The sequence below is a fragment of the Eptatretus burgeri genome, chromosome 9 (genome assembly GCF_056783735.1).
Source record: "Eptatretus burgeri isolate ZD-2024b chromosome 9, Ebu_testis_v1, whole genome shotgun sequence".
NCBI classification, from domain to species: Eukaryota; Metazoa; Chordata; class Myxini; order Myxiniformes; family Myxinidae; genus Eptatretus; species Eptatretus burgeri.
Window position 1 is genome coordinate 95,455,736 of NC_140969.1, and position 27,562 is coordinate 95,483,297.

At 44.9% G+C, this 27,562-nt stretch overlaps 1 protein-coding gene across 1 annotated transcript in view; it reads right to left on the reverse strand.

Moving 5' to 3' along the window:
- Positions 1–917: 917 nt before the first annotated feature.
- LOC147020678 (mitochondrial import inner membrane translocase subunit Tim17-B-like) overlaps positions 918–27,562 on the reverse strand; it is a 34,316-nt gene continuing 7,671 nt past the window's right edge. The window contains exons 4-6 of the mRNA XM_085896206.1: positions 27,236–27,364; positions 8,289–8,399; positions 918–1,635 (exon numbers count right to left, since the gene is read on the reverse strand). Of these exons, the coding sequence (XP_085752332.1) occupies positions 1,541–1,635; positions 8,289–8,399; positions 27,236–27,364 (335 nt within the window). The 3' untranslated portion in view covers positions 918–1,540. The remainder of the gene's footprint in view (positions 1,636–8,288; positions 8,400–27,235; positions 27,365–27,562) is intronic.

Here is a 27,562-nt window from a genome sequence, read left to right on the forward strand (position 1 = left end):
GTCAAGTACTCTTCGGGAGTATTTGATCAACGCAAACAACCTCAGCGGTATAGTTGGCTGGAGCTATCTTTATTTTTTTTCTTGAAATGATTTTTTTTTTCATCAACCGCTGTCACAATGGGAACCCAACAGGTTCACGGGTTGTCTCGTTTCCTTTAAAATTCCGTTCCAGCTTTAGTTCATAATCTGCCTTAGCCTTTGTAACTCGTCCATGTATTCCTTTCTGAATAACTTTCACTTGCAATCTATCACCATCGAAATATCATGTGAGATAAAGCCAGAGCGGGACGTATTACTGTGACCACAGTGCTGACGGCAAAACGGTGACGGGATTGGCTGGTAGCGACATGAGAGAACATACTGGGCACGCTTATGCGGACCAATTCGTTTGGCCTCTGCAGTCGCAGCTCTGTTGGACTCTGCCACTGCACGGCCATTTTTCACAACAATGTGCCATTGTTGCCCATTTTTTTGTAATGTCCTCCCAAGTTTGGTAGTAGATGCCAACGGCACGAAGGTGCCTTTTGGTTACATCAAAGTACCATCGCAGCGGATGTCTGGTATTCCTCTTGCCGCAAGATAGCTCACCATACAAGACTCCTTTTGGGATCCTATCTTCCCCCATCCTGACACGACCAATACAAGTTCGCTGCTTCTGCAGAAGCATAACCTCGCTCCAGAAGTTGCTTGTTGGTAACTCAGTCCTGCCATTTGATACATAGGAAACCTCTGTAGATGAATGGGGGTGGGGGGGGGATCAAATAAACCAACCACAGAAGTGGAAAACAATGCAATAGTTTGTGGTGAACTTAATTCAAACCTGCTCATTGTGATGTAAACAACACCAATAGTTTCACAACCAACAAAGTCACAACAAATGAACACCTTTGAGCAAATAGTCCACCTGAGACAGTTCGTATAACTCAAGAATTTAATGTTTACACAAGAAACAAACTGAGGAACGTCCCATTAAACCAAAAGCGCACATATTGAGCGGCTGTTATTGCAGCAAAACAACAGAAAATCTCCTTGAAAACAAATGGATGGTGTCAAGCATAAATAAAACAGGTGCAGCGAGCTGCACCTCAAAATAACTTAAGTGTCCCTTCACCGATTGGGCCCTGAATGTCATTCAAATTTCCTCCCTGACCCTTCACACACAACACAAGGGTTGCATGCCCAAAAATGTGCAAAAACTAATCAATTAATTAATTGCAGTTTCCCACATCAGTGTTTTGCATCCACCAATGCAAACACAGATGCACGCACACATTAAACCATCACGTGGTAGGACAGCAATAACATTTACTCGTTTTAAAACCTTCAGTTGGGACAAAATATGGACACTTTGTCATCACAGTCTCTATGCAATACCAAACGTTTTGGGAAGCCATTTTCTTGTCACTCGACACAAAACAATACTTTTCCTTAGTTTTTGTTTTTTTTGAACAATCTATACATTCAAACCTTCAATATAAATGAGACAAGTCGAGAAAAGGGACAGTATTTGTGCATACTCCAATATGAAGCCAATGTGGCCTCATTGGTATTGGCCCTGGCCGTACACGCCGAAGCCTCCCGTCGACACGTCCTTCACGGGAAGCTGAGATGGTTCATCCAGAAACTGGTGTGGTCCTGCGAACAAAGAGCAAAAACAAACTCTCATAGCAATCAGAGGCAATGAGTGCAAATTACCTAACGTTATATAAAGGTAAGGTATGGAAAGGTACAGTCAAAATCCCACCAAGTATTAATACATTCTTCACATTCTACCATACAAGTCTGGGAACTCGGTACTGCATAGGGGAGGGGGGGAACTACATTGGGGTTCCGGCGATGTTGTGCATTGAAAACTTATCGAGTTATTGCCCTCATGGTGTTGAGATTTTCGTGACATGTTGGATATTGAAAAGCTATGCGATTATTGACCTTATGGTGGTTACCTTTTGCCTGTGGGCTGGGCACTGCTTGACCCTACATCCCCAAAAAAAAAAAACTTTATAGCAGCCTTTGGTGGCCTCAAAACGGCCTTCAAAGCCAATGTGCGGTTTTCCCGTTCGGTGGGTGAGAGCGGCCTCCATTGGCGAGAAGCGCGCACGCCGACGGGCGGGAAGCCACAACAATATATATAGCTGAGTTTGTATCTGTGGGTCATAAGCCCTGTCCATTCTACAGGATATGCCTTCCCCTCTCTCCCCCAGCATCACAAGCGCCGCCCATTAGCCAGACCATGCCTTTCCCTCCAGCCGCCATCTTTTTTGCTCTGCATAGCTCTGAGGGTTCATAGCTGCTTCTGATGTAAATCTAAAGACTGAACAACATGTCTTCGATCTCTACAATTAAGTGTGTGTGTGTGTGTGTGTGTGTGTGTGTGTGTGTGTGTGTGTGTGTGTGTGTGTGTCCTCAATAACTCCAAAACCATGAAACCTCACAGCCTGAAACTGTGCATGCATAGAAAGGGAACTCGAAGGAAGTGCAAGAATGAAAATTGGGTGTTTGGGTTCATTAAAACACCCCTTTGGAAGATAATTAACAGCCTTATTTAATTATCCTTTATCAAGGTGTCATCCTTGGCCAGCCCTCTATCAGCTTTCTGGAGTCTTAATTCGCCATTTTTGTTTTGGCCTGCTCAACAATGCCTCAACTTGGAACAGGCCACAACAGTTTCTTAACAATAAAGTTTTTCTTTCACTTTCCTTACTCATATCATCGAATGCCTGATCATAATAACTCTGAATCGCTGGATACATTGCAATGCTTATAAACACCTGGAGACGCCAGTGTTCGTGGCTTTATTTCATTTCCGCAATTGCCATAACCTCAAAAGTCTCTCTATCTCAGCCGAATTTTAAAATTTAAACTTCTTTATTGACTTCAGCAGCAGTTTCAACTGCTATAGAAGTGTTCATTTGTCCAATTTGGATATTGCTTGGGCATTATGGGGTGCATGGGTTTATATGACCGATCGGCAATCGTGAATCACTTGCCAGGCCAGCCGTTCCTTTGGAGTGCTTGAGTGCTTTAGCGACTTGGCGAGTCCTCTACATTCTACAATATTCATACCATCACAGAATATATCGATCGACTTGACCAAAGTTCAGAGTCCATTCGCCTGCTTTTGGCCGTGCGATGTCTTGGGCAGTGCAACAGGTGGCAGTTCACTCGCTGAAAATGTGAAATTTTATTTTTCACCACGTTTTCCTTTTTTGTAGGATCCTTCATTATATGACCCATCACTTCGGCATATAGATACATGTGAAAAATTCACATTTCGTTTTTACAAGTTTCGTTGTGGTCCTTCCTTGAGTGGAGTGCTTAACATCTCCGGAGTTAGGAAGGCAAAATAAATGATAATTACAATAAGTAAAAAAAATGTTTTCAGTTGTTACAAAGCAATGAATCGCCACATCATGGCAGGATAGCCAAGAGGTACAAATGCTCACTCCAAACTATCTAGCCTGGGTTTGAATCCTGACCCAGCTATAAACTGTCATCCTGGTGTTTCACAGACAATTCATCGATGTGTGTGCTGTTAAACTGGACGTCACATCTGCCGGAATCTCTCTCTCCTCTCTTCTCTTCTCTTCTCTTCTCTTCTCTTCTGCCCCACCCCTCCCATTCTGCTAAGGACCAATGGTTTACTTTTGAATTTGCCAGTGAGACAGTGTGGGTTTTAAATGCTCCCACCCAGTTTTATTCAGAACCCAGTGGTTAAAAAGAAAACGTTGCTCTTTGGGCACATTTTATCGCCCTTCCCCTCACCTCACGCTGCCTTACCTTCCCCTCCTCCTCACGCTGCCTTACCTTCCCCTCCTCCTCACGCTGCCTTACCCCCTCCTCCTCACACTCCTCACCCCTCCTCGTCATGTTTCCTCACCCCTCCTCCTCACGCTTCCTCACCCCCTCCTCCTCCTCCTCCTCACGCTGCCTTCCCCCTCCTCCTCACGCTGCCTTACCTTCCCCCTCCCCCCACGCTGCCTCACCTTCCCCCACCCCTCACGCTGCCTCACCTTCCCCCACCCCTCACGCTGCCTCACCTTCCCCCACCCCTCACGCTGCCTTACCTTCCCTACCCCTCACGCTGCCTTACCTTCCCTACCCCTCACGCTGCCTTACCTTCCCTACCCCTCACGCTGCCTTACCTTCCCTACCCCTCACGCTGCCTTACCTTCCCCCACCCCTCACGCTGCCTTACCTTCCCTACCCCTCACACTGCCTTACCTTCCCGCCCCTCACGCTGCCTTACCTTCCCCCTCCCCTCACGCTGCCTTACCTTCCCCCTCCTCCTCACGCTGCCTCACACCCCTCCTCCTCCTCACGCTCCCTCACCCCCCGTCCTCCTCCTCACGCTCCCTCACCCCCGGCCTCCCCCTCCCTCTGCCTCACTCCTGTCCTCCTCCTCACGCTGCCTCACCCCCTCCTCCTCCTCACGCTGCCTCACCTCCCCTCCTCACGCTGCCTCACCACCCCTCCTCCTCACGCTGCCTCAACCTCCTCCTACTCACGCTGCCTCAACCTCCTCCTACTCACGCTGCCTTACCCCCCCTTCCTCCTCCCGCTGCCTTACCTTCCCCCTCCCCTCACACTCCCTTACCTTCCCTACTCCTCACGCTGCCTTACCTTCCCTACCCCTCACGCTGCCTTACCTTCCCTACCCCTCACGCTGCCTTACCTTCCCTACCCCTCACGCTGCCTTACCTTCCCTATCCCTCACGCTGCCTTACCTTCCCTACTCCTCACGCTGCCTTACCTTCCCTACCCCTCACGCTGCCTTACCTTCCCTACCCCTCACGCTGCCTTACCTTCCCTACCCCTCACGCTGCCTTACCTTCCCTATCCCTCACGCTGCCTTACCTTCCCTACCCCTCACGCTGCCTTACCTTCCCTACCCCTCACGCTGCCTTACCTTCCTGCCCCCTCACACTGCCTTACCATCCCTACCTCTCACGCTGCCTTACTTTCGCTACCCCTCACGCTGCCTTACCTTCCCTACTCCTCACGCTGCCTTACCTTCCCTACTCCTCACGCTGCCTTACCTTCGCTCCCCCCCCCCGCTACCGGGGCGGACGGTGACGTCTGTTTCACCGAGCCTCCACCCCGTTCGGGGAGGTCCTTAAAAATACAACGCGATCCTCAGAGAGTAAAAGTTTTTTTGAGGAGTTGAGTTGGTTGGTGTGCGTCGTGCGGTTTGAGCTGGAGTCTGGGGCGTTCAAGTGGAGTTGTGCATTTGGCTGGCGTTCGTTGGAGTTTTCTTGGGTCCCGTCCGTGACCCTGATCTCCACCCTGGGACTCCGACTGCTCAGCTCGGGTTCCTCCACGGGCACGAGCCCCACGCGTGTGACTGTGGGCCGAGCCGCACAAACATTAGCAGGTACCGCATCGTGGAAAACCCCTCCCTTCAACATGCAGGTACCCCAACCGAACTGCGACCCCCAGCTCGTCTCTCCCTCTCTGGCTGTGGGGTTTTTTTTTAATAAATCATCTGACTGTGCGTCTGAGTGTGTGGGCCCGTCTTGTAAGCAGAAACTGTATTCGTGTTTTTGAACATTGTGAATTCTTGCTTGTATATTGCGTGATAAGTCTTGCTCTGTGTCTTCTTTATTGCAAATAAATTACTGTAGAAATGTTCCCAATTCGTTTCCGTCCTTTCTTTCATTGGTCCAGCATGGTTCGGATCTGAGTTTTAGCCGGGTTTTTATACCCGATAATCCGTTCATTCTAGGTGGTACGACCTTGGCAGATCCGCTCGCTGCATCCGAACCGGAAAGGTAGTTGGCAGTTGGTAGGGTGGTTCGGTTCGGGCAAGGCGTACTGAGGGTGTGGTTCCCCGGTAGACGACACCGCGTAGTTAATTAGGTAAATTGGGTCTAGACAAAAAAGACCCTATGCTACGCGGTGGAGGTATTGGCGTCCACGGTCGGTTAAGCGGCCCGCCGCCTCATGGAATTATCCGAGAGGGACGGCCTGCAATTCCGGAGAGTCTGGTGGGAGACGACGTAACCTCCCCAACCTAGTGGTCGTTCTCGCCACCGACACCCGGCCCTCAACAATATTCAAAAATGTATTGGGCCCAATATGTTCTCTTGGCTCAGGCATTACGTGGCGGAGGTATGCGCTCTTCCGAGTGCCCTTCTAGTCAATATCTTGTATGTTTGTGGGGTATTTCATAGTAAAGATATGATTGTATAAGCATAGCATGGTCCGTAGATGGAAAAGAGATATTTTGATGTAAATTGAGTAGGGAAAACTGTCAGCGTAACATTGTTATACATCACCATATGGGGGGTGGTGCTGTGTTAATTACATTAGGTGGGATTTAAGGCTAATTTCTTCCAGTATGATATTGTACCCTTTGAACTTTCCCTACAATTTTGCATTTACAATGCCGGCTATAAAAGAAACTCATTTTTACGCCAACAACAACAGAGCCGAATGTTTCCGAGCAGGCAAAAACCCCGCCTTTCCGGCATCGTACCGGCAGGCCACGCACCCCAAGTTTGAGGATTGGTCGGGATAACGTCAGAGAAGAAAAAGTGCTGGAGAGACGAGAGGGCAGTTGGAAGCAAAGCATGAGGCTTTGGTCCCTCTCCGCATGACAAAATAGCAGCACGATGCTCGTTGTTCGTGCTGATGCGTCTTGCTCCAGCATCCGAACAAATTCACTCGCCATTGACTGTTCATCTGGGTCATGAAGTTTGGACGCTTTGAGGAGAAGAGAAGAAGAGGAGGACCATGTCTCTTGGCCTCATCTCGGAGCCTCAGCAAATCGCCTTGCTGAATGATCAAGGAGAAAGGCGGCGCCATTTGGTGTGAGCGGGCCTGGTGCTGAGAGTGGAGCGGTGTAGCAATCTCAATCATGAGAAGAAACTGTATGGCAGTTTGTGGGCCTTAACAAAGGAAGACCATCCGCGCGAATCACCTCACGTACGTGAGCACAGAGAGCCACTTTGCGCAATTTTCTGTGTGTTTCCCACGCAGTGGCTTCAAGGTTCGACGATACCAAGAACCTAAAAGGTCATCTCTGGACACAGAGCTGAGTACCGGCATAAAGGGAGGAATTCATTTTATTTTTGTCTTTCACCTTGTCTGTTTTTGTGACCGAGTGGCGACGTCGCAAATTAGGATTTAGTTTACCTCATTTTTCATTACCTCACACTTTGATTTATTTTCATGACAACTCCTTGGTTTTATGTTCATTAAACCATCCTTTATTGAATTTACTTGTGTGTTTATTTGTTGTGGGTTCGAGTATAAACCAGTGCGCCTCCGTTCTAGTGAACACCTTCGCCACCCCCAATAATCTCCAAGGATCTCGGGTGTTCATTTCCAAGTAAAACTGTTCGGCTATCTGTCCAGGTCGGTGTTAACCAGCTGGGCATGACAATACTATTTTCTCATTATTGTGAGATATCCTTGGAAAAAATGGCATGAAAAAGGTGGAACGATGCTCAAGCTGTTGTATATACTCTTTCTTATGCGGAAAAGGAAATAAAACGGGAATTCCTCCAGAGTTTTTTTGCAATTGAGGCTAAAACAACATAGGCTAAGCGAGTGTGAAAATAATACGGAGTCCTCTTCCTCGTGAGTCATGATACAATTGAGGACCTGAAGCGTCACTCATAATACACTCTCCTACCACCACCACTGGGAGTGGTGCCACAAGGTACACATTTACAAAGATAATGTGCGTCGCACCACCTTCAGAATTCCTGGTGAGGAGAGCAAATGAAGTAGCTACAACCTTTGTCTTATGAGCCGTTGTCCTCTTGGCAAGTGCAATTGGTTGAGATTGTGTAAGTAATGACAAAATACATCGAGGTCAGACAGACGTCAAAATGCGTATTTTAGTGCGATGATATTATTGACAGGTTGATAGGTGTCCCACTGGGCCATTATTGTGTTTTGCATGTGGACCCCAAATGACTATGTAAACCCAGAGGTTGTGTTGGAAGTTTTTATACACAGTTTCCTTAACCATAATCCCCAACTAATTTTTACCACCACCACCCTCTGTGTGGCACAATGCAGACAAGCCAATTCTTAAGCTGACGTTTCCTTACTTGTACATCAAGATGGCTATCTATTCGCACACAGACCATGCTCCGCTACACATTCCGATCTGCTCGAGGGGAATATCTAACCCCCCCCCCACCCCAACCAACCACAAACGTAACATTATCTAAGATAGCACTAAATTAATGCTCAAACACATTTTAATCCCTCCCCCCTTTGAATTTCCACAAAAACACAAGGCTCAAACAGGAAGAATGAACCAAACATGATCATACCATTCTGAAACTGTGTGGCAGTGAAGCGAGTGAGCATAATGCCCACTCCCTCGATGAGTGCGAGCAGCACGCCGCCCATAACTGCAGAGCCCACCATTGCTACTGGGCCACCTGTGAATAAAAAAGAACCAGCACACCATGTCATTACAATGAAAGTTAAAGTTCAAAATTTGTGTGATCACACATAATTATCAGTAAAATACCAATGTGTCAAGGTTTTTGGCTCAAGAAGATGAGAACACCTCGAGTGGCCATTCCACAGCAGGATCGCTTGTTCCATCCAATCAAACAGGTATGCGTACAAAGTGATGACGACTACTACTACTACCACTACCACGACTACTCCGAGTTTCCACGTATTTTCGCTGCTCCTCGAGTTGCCTCGACTATCGACCATTCTAGTCCTCATACTCTGGTTCTATTCGTATTTTTTGTTTTGGTTTTCTGAACCGAGTTGGTTCATTTGTTTATTTTATTTTCATGTTTTGGTTGTTTAATTAGACCTTTTGTCTTGAGGCCCAGCTGCACGGCGCAACGTGCCCGTGTGGGGCTAGATTGCCACACCCGATTTGTGGCGTTATCAACATAATATCGTTTTGAATTCCTTTTGATTTCGATTAATGAACCTTTAACGTGCGAAATAACACAAGATCGTTAATGAGCTCAGTGTTGTTTGTTTCAAACGAGTTCCTTTAAAAACGCGTTTCTCAGCGTTGTTTATTTAGATCCTGTTTTTTTTTCAACGTTTAATTTCTTTCAGGTTCATTGCCTCTTCCTGCATTACATCAGCAAAACTTAGTTGGTTTTGTTTGTAAAAGATATATTGAGTTAATATCAACATGTCAATGAATCGCGAATGTGCTTGAATCGCTGCTGGCGGTTCTGGCCAAGCAAGTGTGGGTGACTCTGCACATCCGTTTAAAATGTTGACGAGGAAGCATGGCATGAGATGCGAATTCGGACAAACGATCCAAATGGATGCCTATGTAAAGGCAATGGCAAATGTTGTAGGTCCATCAACAATAGTTGCAGCTTCGAAAATGTACGGAAGAGCCGTCCGTGTTCTTCCTTAAATCTGAAGCTGTAGCGAATAAGGCGATACAGGAAGGGATTGTTGTGGGAGGGTTATTCGTACAAGTTGAGCCTCTCTCGCTCGAGTCTCGGCACACGGGTGACCTTGTCCGACATACCTCCTTTCATAGCTGATAATGCAATTGTGCCTTTCCTGGAACGATTGGGAGTGCTAAGATCAACAATCAGGCCTGTGCCTCGCAGTTGTCGTGAGCCTTCCTTCCGTCATATCCTGTCATTCAAAAGACAGGTCTCAATCGAACTGAGAAACGACACTGAATGTGTGGGATCCTTTGTCATTCCTTTTGAAGGAAAGAATTACAAGGTCTTTTATATGACGAATGAACCTTGTTGTTTTGTATGCAAGGCAAAAGATCACATGAGAGCAGACTGCCCCACTATCTTAAAAGAAGTATCTGCTGCTCAGTGCCCTGATGAGCCTAAGGAAAAGGAAAGTGGAATCCCAGAAGCTTCTGTGTTGTCTTCTCATCCTGGCCCTTCTTCTGCTGAAAATCAATGGAATACAGTGGGGGCAGGGAAGGCGAAGAGAGCGCAGAAGAGAAAATCACAACCAGAAGAAAAGGGGATTGCGAATGACATTGATACGATTGAAGATGAAGCTGACAAGGACTTGAAGCGATCTGGAAGGTTCAGTGTTTTGGAGGAGAGAGAAATTGTGAACCAATTGGTGCAAATGGAGGAAGAAGAAGATGCTGTTCCTCCAGTTACAGATCATGGGAAGTTTCTGCTGCCAGATGCGCCCAAGGACCTGTTGAGTGAACAAAAAGATGGATCATCCATGACCGAACCTGACACGGTAAGGATGAATGACACGGTGGTATCTCCTGACCTGTCAGAGTCAAATAAGACAGAGATGTCTGTCGCTAAAACAGTACATCAAGACAGACTAACAATAACTGAAATGGAGATTCAGTACAAATCAGTGAGTGATGAATCCCCTGCGGTAATTCTGCATGAAAGGAACGCCACTGAAGCTACAAAAGAAAAAACCTCAGGATCCTTTCTTGTTGTGACAGACAAGAAGAAGACACCGGTCTTGCAAGAAACTGAGGCATCACCTGCCTTGAACGAGGTCTCGAGTGCTGACACTACGTCAACAGTAGATGTAGACAGTGAAAGAGACAAACACGGTTCTACCGCAGCACCGCAAGAGGATGATCTCCCTGCCCCTACCATAGTTTTAAGTGATGACAAGGTAGAAGCTTCGGCATCAAGTGCAGATGCACCAAAGGAGAGAGACCATGAGCTCCCAGATAGCGAAGATGAGGAGAGCATCGGTGACTGGGAAGGGGATCAAGGATCATTCATTGGTATTGAATTGGAACTGCCCTCAGGGCATCATTTGTGTATTCCTGGTCATGAAATATGAGAGTTCCTTGAGAAAAGTTTGCGCAGTCAGAAGAAAGTTGAAACTGCTCTAAAGCGGTGGAAAGATTATAAAACACTCGTACATTCCCTGTATATACTGAGGAGAGATGGACAAAAAAGCAAGACTTCAGGTTCGGCCGAGCAAGTCCGAGTGAGGAAGTTTCTTGCAACGTTGCTAAATTATGGGGCTCAGCATGAGTTGGCTTCGATAACTCTCAAAAAATAATGATGGCATTATCTTTTCGCCTGGGATCATTGAATGTTCATGGGTGTAAAGATGCATTCCGTATACACCAAGTACTGTCCTTCTGCTTCAAGGAGAAACTTGGAGTAACCTTTCTGCAGGAGACCCACACAACCCAAGAGATTGCCTTCCGATGGGAAAGTCAATGAGAAGGGTCGGCTTTTTTTCGTCACCTCACGGATACATCTTGCGGAGTGGCTATCCTCTTCTCGTCATGTGTGAAACCCGAAATACTTGTGGTTAATGAAGTCAGTTTGGATCGTTTATTGCATGTAAAAGTAAGATTTGAGGATTTTGTTAACTTCGTCAACATCGATGCACCATCATTGGGAGCTGCAAGGGTGCGATTCTATGATCACATGAGGAGATTTATGCTTACCTTGCCTGACGAAGAGTGTGTGATTCTTGGAGGAGACTTTAATTGCTATCTCAATCCCTCCCTTGATGGAGTGGGTAAAGAAGCACACAGTCCTTCTGCTAAGGAATTACAACAAGTGGTAACACTGTTAAACCTGAGAGACATTTGGCATGTGCAGCACCCCACAGATAAGTCATTTACTTATACTAGTATCAGGGGTGGTCATATCTCGCAATCCCGGCTAGACAGATTTTACTTGTCTCACCGTTGGTGCAGGAGTGTCATTTACTCCGGTATAAAACTTGCACATTTTACAGATCATAATCTGGTCTGGATTAAGCTTTCCCTGGCTGAAACAAAACGTGGAAAAGGATTTTGGCACTTCAACAATGCCCTAGTCCAGGATGAAGTCTTTTTGTTAATTTTTCGTAACTTTTGGCAAGCATGGAGGGATAGAAAAGGAGATTTTTGTTCACTCGGTCTCTGGTGGGATGTTGGGAAAGCACGGCTGAAATTGTTATGCCAGGAATACTCATATGGATGAAGCACAACAATTGGAGTAGAAATTGCAAAGCTCGAAGAGGAATTGTTGCATCTGGAGAGTCGCCTGACCACACTTACCCCTGCTGAATTGCATGCTTATGAGAGGAAGAAGAGCACCCTCAAAGCCTGTAGTCATGTAAAGGCACAAGGAGCATTTGTGCGTTCTCGGTTGTAGTTCCTTCTTGAGGATGAATATGCCCTGAATTACCTTAAAGCTTTGGAAAAGCACAAAGGTCGACTTAGGACTGTATCAAGTGTTCTAGCAGAAGATGGCTCTTTGCTCAATGATTCTGAAAGTATTCACGAACGAATTTGAGTATTCTACGCTAAGCTTTACTCGGGTACGAAGGTGGACGTGGATGCTTGTAGTATTTTGTGGAACAGTCTACCTGAAGCTACCACAGATGATAGAGAAAGACTAGAAGCTCCATTTTCTCTGGAGGAATTAACGATTGCCCTGCATAGCCTGTCGCTGAATAAGTCTCCTGGAGTGCATGGCTTATCTTGCGAATTTTATAACAAAGTATGGGACTTGATCGGACTGGACTATCTAAGTGTAGAACAGGAAGCATGTATTACAGGCCAAATGCCACTGTCTTGGCGGCGAGCAAACTTGGCTCTGATTTTGAAGGAGGGTGACTTGAGAGACATGAAGAACTATCGGCCAGTGTCTTTGTCTTGTGTGGACTATAAAATTATGGCAAAAATGTTGTCGAACCGTCTGGGACCGGTGTTGTCAAAACTAGTGAGCCCTGACCAATCATATGGCATCCCTGGAAGAACAATACATGACAACATATTCCTGGTCAGAGCCTTAATACAGTATGCGGAAAAAACTCAGACTAAAGTTGGATTCCTTTCCTTGGATCAAGAGAAAGCTTTTGACCAAATGAACCACGATTACCTCTTTGAGACCCTGCTAACTTTTGGCCTGGGGAGGAGATACATCGGCATGATCTAGACGTTGTACACGTCGGCAGAATGCCTAATTAAAGTCAATGGGCACTTGCTCGCCCCTTTTTTCATCCGAAAGAGGAATAAGATAAGGATGTCCCTTGTCCGGCCAACTCTATTCCCTATGCATTGAACCCTTCCTTTGCTTGATGAGGAGAAGGCTAACTGGCATTGTGGTACCAAACAACAGGCCCTCCCTCATACTTTCTGCATATGCAGATGACATCCTTGTTTTTGCCAGCAGTGCAAGGGATATGCAAGCTGTCTACGATTGTCAGCAGGTATACTCAGCAGCATCATCTGCTACAATCAATTGGAGAAAAAGCTCTGGGCTTCTAATTGGACCAATACAGATCACAGAGTTCCCAACACTTTTTCAGGAACTCACATGGAGTCGCAATGAGCTAAAATACTTGGGGGTACATCTATCAACTTCAAGTGGGTGCTCACCAATTGATAACTGGAGGACTTTAGGGGATAAAACAGAAGCAAAGCTGAGAGACTGGAGTGGGCTGTTAAAAGTCCTGTCTCTGAGAGGGAAAACACTCCTTATTAAAAAGTTTATCATTCCAAAGTTAATATTCAAGATCTCTTGCGTAAGCATTCCAGAAGAGTTTCTGGTTAGGATGCAGAGGAAGCTCTTGGACTATTTTTGGAATGGCAAACACTGGGTTTCATTGGGCATTCTAAGCTTGCCCTTTATTGAAGGGGGGCAGTCTTTTCCCTGCCTTCGAAGCCACTACCACACATCCAGGTTGAAGACCATTCAACGCTACCTGTATATGAAGCCTGCACCGCAATGGTGTTCACTGGCATCATATTTCTTCAGCAAAGTGCAAAATCCCCGGTATAAAAAAAAAAAAAAATTTGCCATCACTTCACACAACCTGTCATCAAGGGAAACACTGCCTCTTTTACCAAGAAATGCTGAAGGCTTGGAATGTTGTCGACATAAAAAGAACAGATCTTTATAGTGGGGGATCTTAGTGCACAAAACCAACCCAAGTGTGCACATCCAGATAAAAGTGTGAATTTTGGCACACAAGTAGTTTAGACCTTGACAATCAAAAAAATTGATGGAAGCACTTTGACACACCCCTTTTATGGCCACCATCGAAAACCTATTTTATTCTATATCTCCGAAACTAAACCAGCTGGAGAGTTCATTTCAGTGGCTACACCCACATTTATGGGGTCAAGGAATCATATGGACTAACTCTGAAAGGGCTCAGGTGGCAGCCATCTTGAATAAGTCGAAAATTCAAAATGGAAACCATTAGCGACTAACTTTTAATGATATCTTGAAAACCAAACAAGCTCGGAAGATAAAATTGGTGTCTACACCCATATTTGTTGGTCCAGGAATGTGATGAAGTCAATTTTAAATAGCTCAGGTGGCAGCCATATTGAATTTCTAAAATGGCTGCCATTAGCAACATAATTCAATGAAACCCCAATACCTGAACAAGCTAGGAAAATCAATCTCGTATCATCATACATATTTGTTCCGTCAAGGAATCAAAGCAAATTTAAAAAGCTGTTTGATTGTTATACAGTTTTATATGGGAAATCAAGATGGCAGCTACATGTGCCATAATTTTAATGATATGTCAAAGATACAAGCGAGTAAGGTCAATGAATGAAAAAATGCCTGGCATGATAACATTTCACTGACTATTTACAATATCAAAGACAACTGACATTCCCAACTTAAAACATATACGTCTGCAAAAGGTAATGAGGTACCTTACATCAATCTGCTTTAACACCGGGTTTTTAGATTCAGTACCAATGGAGCACATTCAAGTATGACAACTATTCAAATCATTGATCGGCTGTTATTGGCACAACATTTTGAATAGTCGGGTAGCTATATTGACCTACTCTGGTCGGCTGAATCATCATTGACAAAGAGATGCAGTTCCAACAAATGTCAACTACCATTAGATGGTATCATAATTGATGCAACAACCTTGGCATCGGCAGAGGAGTGTACATCGCAGATTTGCTCTTGAGCATTTGCAGTTGCCCCTGCAAACTTTAGTGCACCCACAATGAAAAAGCAGTACACATGCTTTACTTGCATCTGGTAGTACAGTCCAGAGTGGAGCATACACGTTGCTCTTTTCATCCTTCACCCACCCCCAGTCTGAGGCATCAGGTAAGTCCTGCTGTAGTTTGAGACACCGATTCCAGATGTGAGATGCTTGGTAAAGGACACGGAAAGCATGCTGCAGTAGTGCCTGTTGGGGAGGTGAGATGGTATCAAGTGTTCGAGTTCCTTGGGAAAAAAGCTCCTGACGAGCAACATTGACACGAGAAGCATTTGATGTCTTGGCATACATCAAGATCGTGAACCTTTCCAAGAGCTCCATGTGGATACCATCAATGCTTAGCGCCTCTGGATGAGCCATCAGCACAGTTAGGGTATCTGTGATCTGCGGGAAGGCCTCCCATGTTTCCCATGCAGTTCGCCTTCCAATACCGAAGAAGGGTGAGGTGGTATCACACCCTGTATAGGCATGGAACAGAGGCAAAGTGTGGCATTTCTGTGGTCCTAGATTTTGAGCGACTGTGTGCACTGGAATAAATTGGATTTTTTCCGGTACCAAAGTCTATCCAAAGTTCCTGGAGTCCAAGTCTTTCAAATATGCTAATGGCGATAACAACCACATAACTGTCAACGGTACGAACCATCACCTTGGAATGCCCTTCACGTGATGCATCACTAACATGAAGGAACATTCTTCCATCTGCTTCGTGCTGGTTGCAAGGTGAAATATTCTGTAGGTCACTCTGTAATCTGTCAGCAGTGCCACTCACCAACACTCTGTTATCCTTTGTGGCATATAAATGTATCCCAGGGATAGTTGCAGATGCATGTGTGATTTCGTCGCTTAGATATTGAAACAGGCCAACTTTGTTTTCACTGTTTTGTAGGAAATGCTTCCAACTGGATGGAACTGGAGTTGTACCTTTTACAACAGTGCGGGCAACCTTTGATCCAGATCCTCACTTTTCTTGGGTTTGCAGCTTGAGACTATCTTCTGGATATGTGTCCCCGAACTAAGTCCAATCTCCTCACATTGCCTTGTGCTGAAGATGAAAGGTAGGGTATGAAGTGGCGGGTGACATAATCATCAAATGTCTTTGCCTTGGTTGGTTGCACCATGTGAACTACTGCTGCACCATCTAGAACTTTAGCTGTCACATCAGGACCCACAGAAACCTTTGGAATCTTCAGACATTCCAGAATATCAGATTTCTTGCCAGCTCGAAGCTTCCCTTGATCCGATAGGGCAGGTGGGTCCTTCCTGTTTTCGTACCTAAAGAACTCATCAAGGTCACTATCTGGTCTTGACTGCATAGAGAGAAGCAGCTGTGTCACAAGTGAAGAATCATGCTTGAGCATAGAAACTTTGCTCTCCTTTTCTTCGGTTCCTCTGGCTTAGCAAAGGTAGGGAGGAAGTTCCTCTTGATTGTGTCTGTTAGAGGAACAGAACAATTTACAAGGCAGTCTCTGACATAGCTCCCATGCAGTTCTTTCTCTTTCCCAATGGCATTGATGAAAGCCTCTGCTAAATCTGCACTCATGACTTCCCTTGTATCCATGGTCATGAGGTCTGGACCACAAAAGGGTTACCTTGAGCCCTCATGACTTTAAGCAGAGAAAGAACATCTTTGCTGAAGCAATGTTGAAGACTTCCAGATTCTTCATGATGTCCTATGTCTGGACATTCAGCACTGATTTCTGCTGCTTCTTCAAACTCGACAATGGCTCTGAGTTTCTCAGGAAGAGCCAAAATGTGCTCCTCCAGGGTGTCAGGAGAATCATAAATGTTGGACACTCCACCATCACCTTTGACAATCTTTGTGGTCTGCTCATGGCTGTGGTCCTTTGGTATCAGAGAGAACTTCCTTGGGCTCTTCTGTATCATAAAATTTCCCTTCATAAACTCCCTATGAACCTCTGGATGCTTCGATTCAAGTTCAACCATATCCTTGACATGAACAGGGAGCCATCTCGAGTAGTGCACTTGGTTCCAGGTGAAGACAATCACACAATTCATCGATCACCTGAACGTATAGGGCAAAATCCCCCTCACGCAGGGAGCGGACAAAACGGCAATGCAGAAGTTCAATGTCCATCACCATACACCAATAAGCAAACATCTTTGACTTCATCTTCATGGCATCTTCCCAACTCTCCTGAGTGCATGCTTCATTCTTCAAAATTGCCAAGGCTAGGAGGAATACTTGGTGCATGTACCTTGTCCGTTTGAGATGGTGGTCCGGTTGTGACGAAAACGACTCTGCGCGTCCAGCGGTGAGAATGCCTGCCTTGCAGGCCATAGTTGCCCTACCAGAACCTTCAGTCATTTTGCCTTCCATCGCTTCAATAACAAAGTCAATATGCAGGGCACCAAGCATCAGTACGAACTTGTCCTCACTCAAGTGTTTGTCTGACCATTTCCATTGGATTAGTTTTCCAATAGCGTAGATTGGCTGATCCATCCCTACAACAGGTGTTTGCAGTGGATTGAGAAACTGGATTGCATCTCTTGTAAGGCACATTGTGTGCTTGACCATTGAAACGGATGCTGCCTTATCTGGAAATAACGGTAGCACACCAGTTATCGCCCTGGGCTTCACGGTATCTTCATGCATACGACTAGAACTGAAGCCTGCCCATGTCACCTTGTCATTACACTGAACAACAAAAATTTTTTACTGGAGATGTGTAAAGTGATTTAGACTAATTTGGGTACGCTGATTTCAAAAATCATAACCGTTTTGCTGTATCACGTCAGGATTTTCAGTAACAGAAATATTCCCATTGCCTAGAAGTCAGGATTTCAATGAAATTTACAAAAATTCATTTATTTCATCATGAATGCTTCAAAATTATAGAAATTACAGAAAAACTCCACTAGAATGTAATTAAAAATGCTTTAGGCATTTGGCTTTGCGTTTGTGCTGCTCTGTGTCAGTTTCACGATGCAGGAACCAGCAGAAATCGCCCATCATGTTCGGGTTGTGCCGCCCTTGGTAACGCGTCTCCATGAGTGAAATCTCTTGGTGGAATCGCTCGCCGTGCTCGTCCGAGACTGCTCCAAAGTTGTCAGGGAAGAAGTTCAGGTGCTGGTGTAGGAAATGGATTTTCAGGGACATCCTGGAGCCAAGTTTCCTGAAGGACTCCAGCAGCTGCTGCACTATTTCTTCATAGTTGTCCGCGCGCTCGTTCCCCAATAAGTTGTCCGTCACAGCTTTGAAGCTCCTCCACGCTGCCAGCTCTTTGGGGTTTAGAGTTGTCGGAAAAGTTTCGTCCTTCATAATCTGTCGGATTTGCGGTCAAACAAAGACACCAGCCTTGATCTTGGCCTCCGACAAGGTGTTGCCAAACTTTTCCTTGAGGTATAAAAACCCACGCCCGTTCAGATCCATTGCCCGTACAAAACTTTTCATCAAGCCGAGCTTTATGTGGAGTGGTGGAAGGAAAACCTTGGCTGGGTCGACAAGGGCGACATGCTTCACGTTGTGTCGACCAGGTACATGCTCTTTTCGCTCTTCCCAATCTTTCTTCGTCCAGTGATTCTTGTCGTCTCTGCTATCCCAGAGACAAAGGAAGCACATGTATTTCGTGTAGCCTGACTGCAGCCCTAACAACAGCGCCACCACTTTCAAGTCTCCGCAGATGTGCCAGTTGAAGTCATTGTACTTGATGGAATCAAGCAGCTGCCGCATAGTCTCATAGGTCTCTGTCATGCTGAACGCGTGAGCCAGTGGGACTGATGGTTTCTCGTTGCCATTGTGGAGCAAAACAGCCTTCAAGCTGTTCTTCCCCGAGTCGATGAAGAGGCGCCAGTCTGCAGGATCGTGATCACACCCAAGTTCTTTCAACAGACCGTTGATGTCACTGCAGAATGTCATCGTGTCTTCCATCTCAAAGAACTCAGCCATGTCTCTGTGACGTGCTCTGAACAAGGATATCTTGGTGTTAGGTTCAAGTAGATTCCACTGCTGCAGCCTTGATCCAAGCAGCTGTGCCTTCGCCTTTGACAGCGAGAGATCTCTTACAAGATCATTTAAGTCTCCCTGGTTCAGAAGGTGTGATTCTTGAGTGTCGGGTTCAAAAGGTTCATCATCACCATCCTCTTCACCACTGCTTACAGCTATGTTCTGATCAGCTGGAGGTGTTGGAACGGGGTTCTCGTCATCATGAGGCACAGGTTTACGAGCAGAGACGCAGTCAGCGTACTTGATGTGACCTTTATTCTTCTTGTTGAAGCCGGCGATGCTTGTGCAGCAGAAATAACAATCATCATGATGATTCTGCTGCTCACACCATATCATGGGCACCGCAAATGGCATGCTCGCGCGCTTGCCCACCAACCACTGAGTCAAGGTTGTGTGACAGCTTGTGCAGCAGATGTGTGGTGCCCAGCTCTGTTCTTGGTCCCCCACCTTACACCCGAAGTAGTGAAAGTAGGCGGCCTTCATTTTCACTGCTGTAGATATACTTCGCTGTTGATCTTTTTTGGTATACCGACCACAGACATAACAGAAGTTGTCAGGATGATTGGTACAGGAACGCCTACTCATCTTTATCTGAAAGAAAGAAATATAACACAAGTTAACAACAATTGTACGAAATAGACATGTTAAAGACATATGTAAATTTCATTGAAATCCTGACTTCTAGGCAATGGGAATATTTCTGTTCCTGAAAATCCTGACGTGATACAGCAAAACGGTTATGATTTTTGAAATCAGCGTACCCAAATTAGTCTTAATATCTTTACACATCTCCAGTAAAAAAAAATTTTTTGAAATTTGTTGTTCAGTGTTATCATCAAGCTCACTTCCTTTGTTGAGAATGATATCTAGCTGGTTTAGTTTCGGAGATATAGAATAAAATAGGTTTTCAATGGCGGCCATAAAAGGGGTGTGTCAAAGTGCTTCCATCAATTTTTTTGATTGTCAAGGTCTAAACTACTTGTGTGCCAAAATTCACGCTTTTATCCGGATGTGCACACTTCTGCACTAAGATCCCCCACTATTACCCAAGCAATGAGATGTTTGAAGAAGCACTTTTTTTCAACCCTCTTCTACAAGGCCCAACCCTAGCTTCGTGCTCGTTAAGAAAGACGCTCTTAACTGGCAATATATCCACAGTTGGAGACCTTCTGAATGATAGGAAGAGAGGCCTTCTTTCACCGGAAGAGCTCACAACAAAAATGGGCCTATGGACAATTAGAATCCCCTCAAGGATACTACAAGAAGTTAAAATGTCTTTGCCTCCTGATTGCTTGGTATATCTCGAGAATCCCAATGATGGTGAAGGAACTTTGCAAATATCCATCAACAACTTTGTGGACTTCAAAATTGGGCCAAGAAATTGCGAGCTCCCTCAGACACCACCTTCACACAATATGGGTGGGCCCTCAGGCTTAGCTAAAATGTCCTTCTGTGGGCTATCAAAGATGAACATGTACCGGTTGGTTATCCATTCCCTCCACTATATAGCTCTTGTAACCCGATGAGATCCATGTCCTCCATATCCAAGGATACTCCATGGCGTGAGATTCTTCCACATCCTATTCCAAGTCGTCCATGTTGGGGTTCACTTTATCTTTACCCAACACCAAGAACAATGGCTGACTTGAGTTGGAGATTGTTACATGGTGCCTTAAGCTCTGGAGCCATGATGTGGCATTTCACGAACATTCCAGAGGAATGCTGTTTTTGTGGTGAAAGGGAAACGATATTTCACATGTACCGACAATGTCATAATCTTCAGCCAATTTTCTTGCTGATGAAAAACTTACTATTGCTCTTCTGGCTTCACTTCTCACCAACGCTCTTCATCATTGGACACCAAGTTCAAGAACAGATCAAGTAACGAGACCTCCTTGTAAATTTTATTTCAACTTGTGCAAAAATGGTGATTTATAAAACTAGGAAGGCAAAAATAGAGAAATATGGTGGAACATAGTTCTGTGGGTCTGATCGGCTTGTTGCGCTCACGCATTACCTCAGAATATAAGGCGGCAGAATAATTGTAACACTGTTCAAAAGTTTAAGGAAACTTGGACCACAAATGAAGCACTTTGTAGTATCACTCCACAAGGCACTTTGCTATTATTTGTATAAATGTGTTATTTTGATAATTTGTTTTTTCTTCCCCCCACCCCCATTTTTTCTTGATGCTTTCTATCTAAAATGCTCCACATTACCCCTTGCAGTCCTGACCGTGGACTTGCAGGGATGAGGAGAGTGAGCGACATTAAATAAACTGCGGGAGTTCAAACAAAAGCACAACTACTAGTAGTACTACGGCTCCAATGATTACACCTTCTTGTGGGGTCAGAAAAGAAACATTTTCAGCCAAAGTCTTTCATGAACTCGCTGGCCAACTCTGACGGTCGACTGAAGGTGTTAAGAACTCATGATTTATTCAAGGTGCCGGCGATAGCTCACCCACTCTTCACGAAGGACAATGTGGGATATTTAACGTCCACAAACCAATGTCAGAAGATGGGATGCCCAGTTTAACGTCCATCCAAGAGACAGCACACACATCGATGAATCACCGTGCCTATTAAAGAGAATGACACTGTGGATGACATTTATAGCTGGGCCGGGATTCAAACCCAGGCTAGACGGCTTACAGGTGAGCATACGTACCTCTAGGCTACCCAGCCAGCCGAAGAACACATATCAAGTAAGCTCTTTATAAATGGGAAAATGAACCACCAAGGTGAAATTCTCGTACAGCACTTTGACTGTAAAATACCTGCTATGCAAACCTTGCGATTCAGGAATGTGCATTTCAACATGATCTATTTTGGAGTAAAACGTTAAATAAGGAAACTTCTCGGCAATTCAAAGAGAAACATTGTGGCTTGTATGAACAACCAAGTTGTACATTGTATACAAAACATCAACTGTTTTCATGGGGCGGTCCACATTGGTGGCCTCACTGGAACGTGCCATTGTCCACGATCATGGCCCATGTCATTGTTCAACAATCTGTGTTGTTTGTTCCTATTCAATGGCATGTGGGTATGAACAGCCTTTAACTTCACTGAAACACGAGGATAAAGAGAAGGATCAATGGAGAGTCCGGAGCAAAGGAAGAGGATGAGACCCTTTGAAAAGTGGAATCAAATGGAAAGTCATTGTGACGATTCAGCAAAAGTTTTGGAAGGGAAGAGTGAGGGAAGTGCAAAAGAGAGAAAAAGGAAAAAAAAAAAAGTGAAATAGAAGGGAAGGATGGAAGAGGCATGCGGAGGAGATTCTACCGTTTCGGCATATGGCCCAACGCAGGGAAGTGTGAGCCACGGTGTTTCAGGGAACCCTCATTGTAGAAAGTAATCAGTGTGCCTAAATAGTTTACCAAACAAAATTTTGGAGGAGATATTCTAAACAAGCGTTTGAAAATCTATTAAAAAAAATGTATGGTCTTCCTGGTCTATATTGAGTCCTTCATGTACTCACTCTGGGGAATTTGTAATGAAGCTGTCAATAAGGGCCTGTTTTTGTTTTACGAAAAAATATTTTCACAAAAAAAAATAAGTGACCACTATATTCATTATTATTGTGTGTGTGTCTGTCTGTCTGTCTGTCTGTCCCGAGCATAGCTCCGTGGGTTTTGATCCGATCCTGACAAAATTTTGGTGGGAGGTTTATATCATGATCTAGTTGTGTTTTCCTGAAAATGGGCGTCGTACGCCCATTATGGGCGGAGCCACGCCCAAAAAACATGTGTTTTTAGGGGGTAGCAGATTTCAATTTGCATCTTCTCCTAGGGGGTTTGTCGAATCTGACAGGGGTTTCGGTATTTGGTTAGCCCAATGGCACCTGCATAGCCCCACGGAGCTCGATTTTTCATTTTCGTCCCAAGGTCAAGGTCACAAGGTCACGAACTTAGAAAATTTTGAATTTTGACATAAAAATCATATGACCAACCAAAGTTTGAGAGCTCGGATGACAAATTTTTTTATGCATAATCTTGAGGTCATTCCCCACCTAAAGTCTTCAAACCATTTTGCTCTATCTCGAACACCTTGCCCGTGGCGCCCCCTTCAAGTTTGTTTTTACACCGATTTCATCAAAGTATGGATAATCCGATGAGTGCGAAATGCCATATAGCCTAATATGACGTTATATTGTTCCTAAATCGTTCCAGATGAAGTTTTGAACCAAAGGTCATAATCCTTGACCTTTGACCTTTAAAGTTCACAAAGGTCAAATTTTCAAAGATGTGGGAATCGAACCGGGTTTTCGACCTTCTTCGACGAACTAACTCCAATAAGCTACAGCACGCATCCTGTTTCCTTATTTTAATGTCAACATTGTTTTGTGACCTTTAAAGGTTATGCAAAGGTCAAATTTTTTAAGTTGTTGAACGAAACCAGGTTTTCGACATTTTGCAGCTAATAACCTGTCACTCGTACCACATCATGTTGATCATTTTTATAACTTGGTCAAACATTATCACATTGTCTCATCCTTGACTTCTGAAACAATCTACATCGTCAAATAACGCTCGTGAACCATCGTCGTCTTCAGACTTGTTTATTTTCACATTTGTAAATTGATGATATTTCTTGTCGGGCTGACATAATTATTACAATTTTTAGCTCGCCTGTTCGAAGAACAGAGAGCTGTAGCGATACCCCCGGCGTAAGCGTCAGCGTGAAAATGTTAAAAGTTTTTGGTGCAAGTTATTTTTTCCTTTCTAATGTTTTTATCTAACACTATTTTTTATACGCCCGATATATATATATATATATATATATATATATATATATATATATATACATATATATATATACATATATATATACATATACATATATATATATACATATACATATATACATATACATACATATATATATATATATACATATACATACATATATATATATATATATATATATATACACACATACATATATTGTTACGGCTGTGGAAATTCGCATTACACCATAAAGGGCCCTCAGGTGAGATATCTTCATAGGTACATGTGTAGTTAGCCCAAACCCGTTGTATAGAGGGAATTTATGTGATTCATCCGGGCTGCGAAGCTTTGAGTTAGCCATTTTATCTTTTCTGTCGTTATTTTGAACCAACCACGTCTCAACCGCCATCACACAACAACCACCTTAACCACCACGCCAGCCATCGTCACCAACCACAACTACGCTCCAACCCACAGACAACAACCACAACGCCAACCCTCACCACAGAAGACCCTCCACCACTTTCGCCTTTACCTTCACGAATTCATCCCACATCATCGCTTCTACGGCCATTCCCACACCACCTGTGAACACTGAACTTCGGGCTGTCTCGGACCCGTTTGGCGATTGGTGCCGAACACACCAAGCCACGAGCGCGAATGGCGGCCTTTCCGAGGGGAAAAATCGGATCAGAAACGCTTCACGCCCACTTCTCCTCCGTCCAATTGGCGAGCGCGGGGCGGCTTGGCCCCGCCTCCAAGCGTGTGTATGTGAAGTCCGTATATGCAAATTTTAGGATCAGGAGAGGTTCACGCTCATTTTTGCCTGACCAATGGCTGACCGGGGGGGGGGGGGGCGGCGTTGCCCCGCCTCCAATCGCGTTCTGATCCTAAAATTTGCATATTGGCTGCTCCTGCCACCTATAAAAAGGCGAGCGCAAGGCGAATTGGAGAGAGTTGGGTTTTGGAGTTGCTTGGAGAGTGTCGTCGAGAGGTTGCTCTTGGGGACAAGGAGCGTTGCGTTGGCGGAGTTGAGAGCGCGCGGTGGAACTGCAAGCAAGGGAGCTCGGGTCCGAGGCAAGAAGGACGGCGGTCGGCGACGAGGTTGCGGTGTGGGGGATCGCTCGTCTCGTCGCAGGACCCAAGCCAGCCAGCCACTCCCCTCCCCCAGGGCATCAACAATTCCCCCTTTCCCCCGCGCTGAGTTAGTGCAAAAGGGGGCCCCGTTCCCATCCCACCCCAAACGTGGTGCCAACGAAACCCGCCAAGGGGCACGGAGTCGGGGCACAGCGGCACGGCCACATTTGCGGCTTGCCCGCCAACGAGTCACAAGGACGCGGGTAAGACCTCCCCGGTCTCGTGGACCTGGCCGCTCCTCCAGGTCACGCGCACATTTGGCCTGCGGGCCTGTCTGCCTCCTTGTCTGTGAGGGTGGCTTCTTTCCTTTGCTTTTGTGTAAATGTGTGTTGGCGCCGTCTGTGAAGTAAAACTGTACAAGTGTTGCCGTGTGTGCGCGTAGTCTGTATTAACTCTAACATTTGCTTGATGTGCATTTTGATTCTGTATGGCTGTATATACGTGCTTTCCATGTGCCGGGAAATAAAATGCTTGCTTGTTGAACTGTGCCCGTTTAGCTTTGTCTTTTCTCTATTGCCTCTCCATCCTGCTTCACGTAAGGGGTTCCTAGTGGGTGCAACATCCCGGTAATTAATCGGAACCATCGAGGCCAACGAAAACACCGCTCGGTTATCACTGTAGCACGGAACGGACCGCTTAAGCGGTTCGTGTCCGGAGTCTGCCTGTGACGTGGTACGATCGCCCGGTCGACCATTCGCGCAGGTACTTAGGTAGATCAAATTTGGCGAGCAACCCTATCCTGCGCGGGTGGGCAATTGGCACGATCGTGGTGAGGTTAAACCCCCACCCGTTACTAGCTCCCGGCGTTGTTCCGAGAGGGTCATGACAGAATTGTCCGTCCGGTAGGCGACGTGCCGCGATTCGAGTTACGTGGCCGTCCGCGAATTCGCAACAATATATATCGGGGCGTATTATGCGATTCCAGTCGTCCGTCCGTTTGTCCATCTGTCTGTCTGTCCATCCGTTCGTCTGTTCCTGTCCGCACTCTAACTCCCAAAGTTTTCAACTTTCAGGTTTCATATTTGGTACATAGGTACAGACTGTGGAAACGGTGTCGCGACATACATTCGTCATCTAAAGTGGTTGCCAAAAACCAAAAGTGGTTTTTCATGTTGTAGCACAATTCTGTATATACCTTCTTGTTTGGGCGTATATTGTGCTCATTTACGCTCTTGTTACTGATTACAATATACAAATACATATATTGCTTTAAAATTATTTGGATCAAACTTCACTGCAATGCTTTATAAAAAATATTAAATATTAGACTAGTCTTTTAAAAACAATAAATGTATAAACAGGCAAGCATTGGATGGATTTGACGCCAACTCTCTGGTTATGCTAGTCTTGGTTCCCAGTATGACAAATAGCCCCAATATTATTTGAAAATAGAATTGGATCAGCTCAAAAAGGGTCTATCCATGTGAACTGACGGAAAACGTCGAAATTGACCATTTTCACACGAGAAGGCTCTTATTGGTGCCTATAAATTCCCTTGAGTCCAATCCAATAGAAAATAAATATTTTTTCTAATGATATTGCTTGAATGTTTCTTCGAGTAATAGTAAACTTTCATGCTGGGTACCATCAGGATTAGGGAACTGATATGACTCTGCTAACACATTTTGCATTTCAGTCAATAGTTTAGACGAATAACATGGCAATTAAATTGTTGTTGGTTATATACTCAAATACAATGGGAGTGATTAATCTGACCAAGTATCATTCCCTTATTCCCCCTATTAGTGAAAATATCATCCGATGAAAATTTCTCCACCGGTCAGTCACATTTTCAGAAAGGTGATTTTTCTGTGCAATTCATGTTATTTTCCATAATAAATGCGTTTGATTACATAACTCAGCTTACTGATGGCATTGATTGCAGTATTTTATTGAGGTTATGATTTCTGGACAATTTTGGGTTTTTGACCCTTCGAATGACGGTCATCGATGAGCTGACAGTCATTTTAAACAATGGTTCACATAGCATTATGAAACAATGGTACAAGCTATAAAACCCCGAAACTACAATGTTTTTGTCCTGGACCAATCATTAGAGCTGACTTTGCTGTTATTTGAGCTGAAAACTTGCATGTCCGCCTGACCAAATCAAAAAATCCTACCCTATTTTGAAAATGATGACATTTTGTGATGACCAATCCTTTTTATAAACTTTTTTTTGCAAAATGTTCAGTGAATCTTGGATTTTTTTTATGCTGCAACAACTTCACTGAATATGAAAATTGATTTTTTTTCACGACTTCTGAAACAATTTGGCTCACACTTTGCTGCTTTGACCCATATGTAATATGTAGATGGCCCCGGCACAGATTTCACTGCAACAGCAGTTGCAGTCTGTGTGGGTGGTGGTGATTGTACCTGTACCTTGATTGCTTCAAAGCAGTGAATAGAAAGTATGAAACAGGAAAAATAACCCCCAATCATGAGATCAGGAAAAGTTCAGCCGAGGTCTGAGAATGTCCCGATAAAGAAGCACTTACTTCGAGCAGCGAGCAAAGCCCCTGTTAGAGCCCCACTCGAGATAGAGTTCCACGGATCCTCCTTGCCTCGAACATTGGCTAGACCACAGTCGATGGTGGAGAAAAGGCCACCCCAAACAGCAAAACTACCTAACAGATGCAACACAGGCATTCCAATGACTTTGTATCCTCTCAATATCATTACCTTTTCCACACATTCAAACATGTACATTATGAAGACATCGGGATGAATTTTATGCAAAATTTCTTCTGTTGACAAATCTCTGCTAATACACAAGTATGCCAACACCCTCGTTTGGGAACCTAGATGCATGAACATGGGAATGA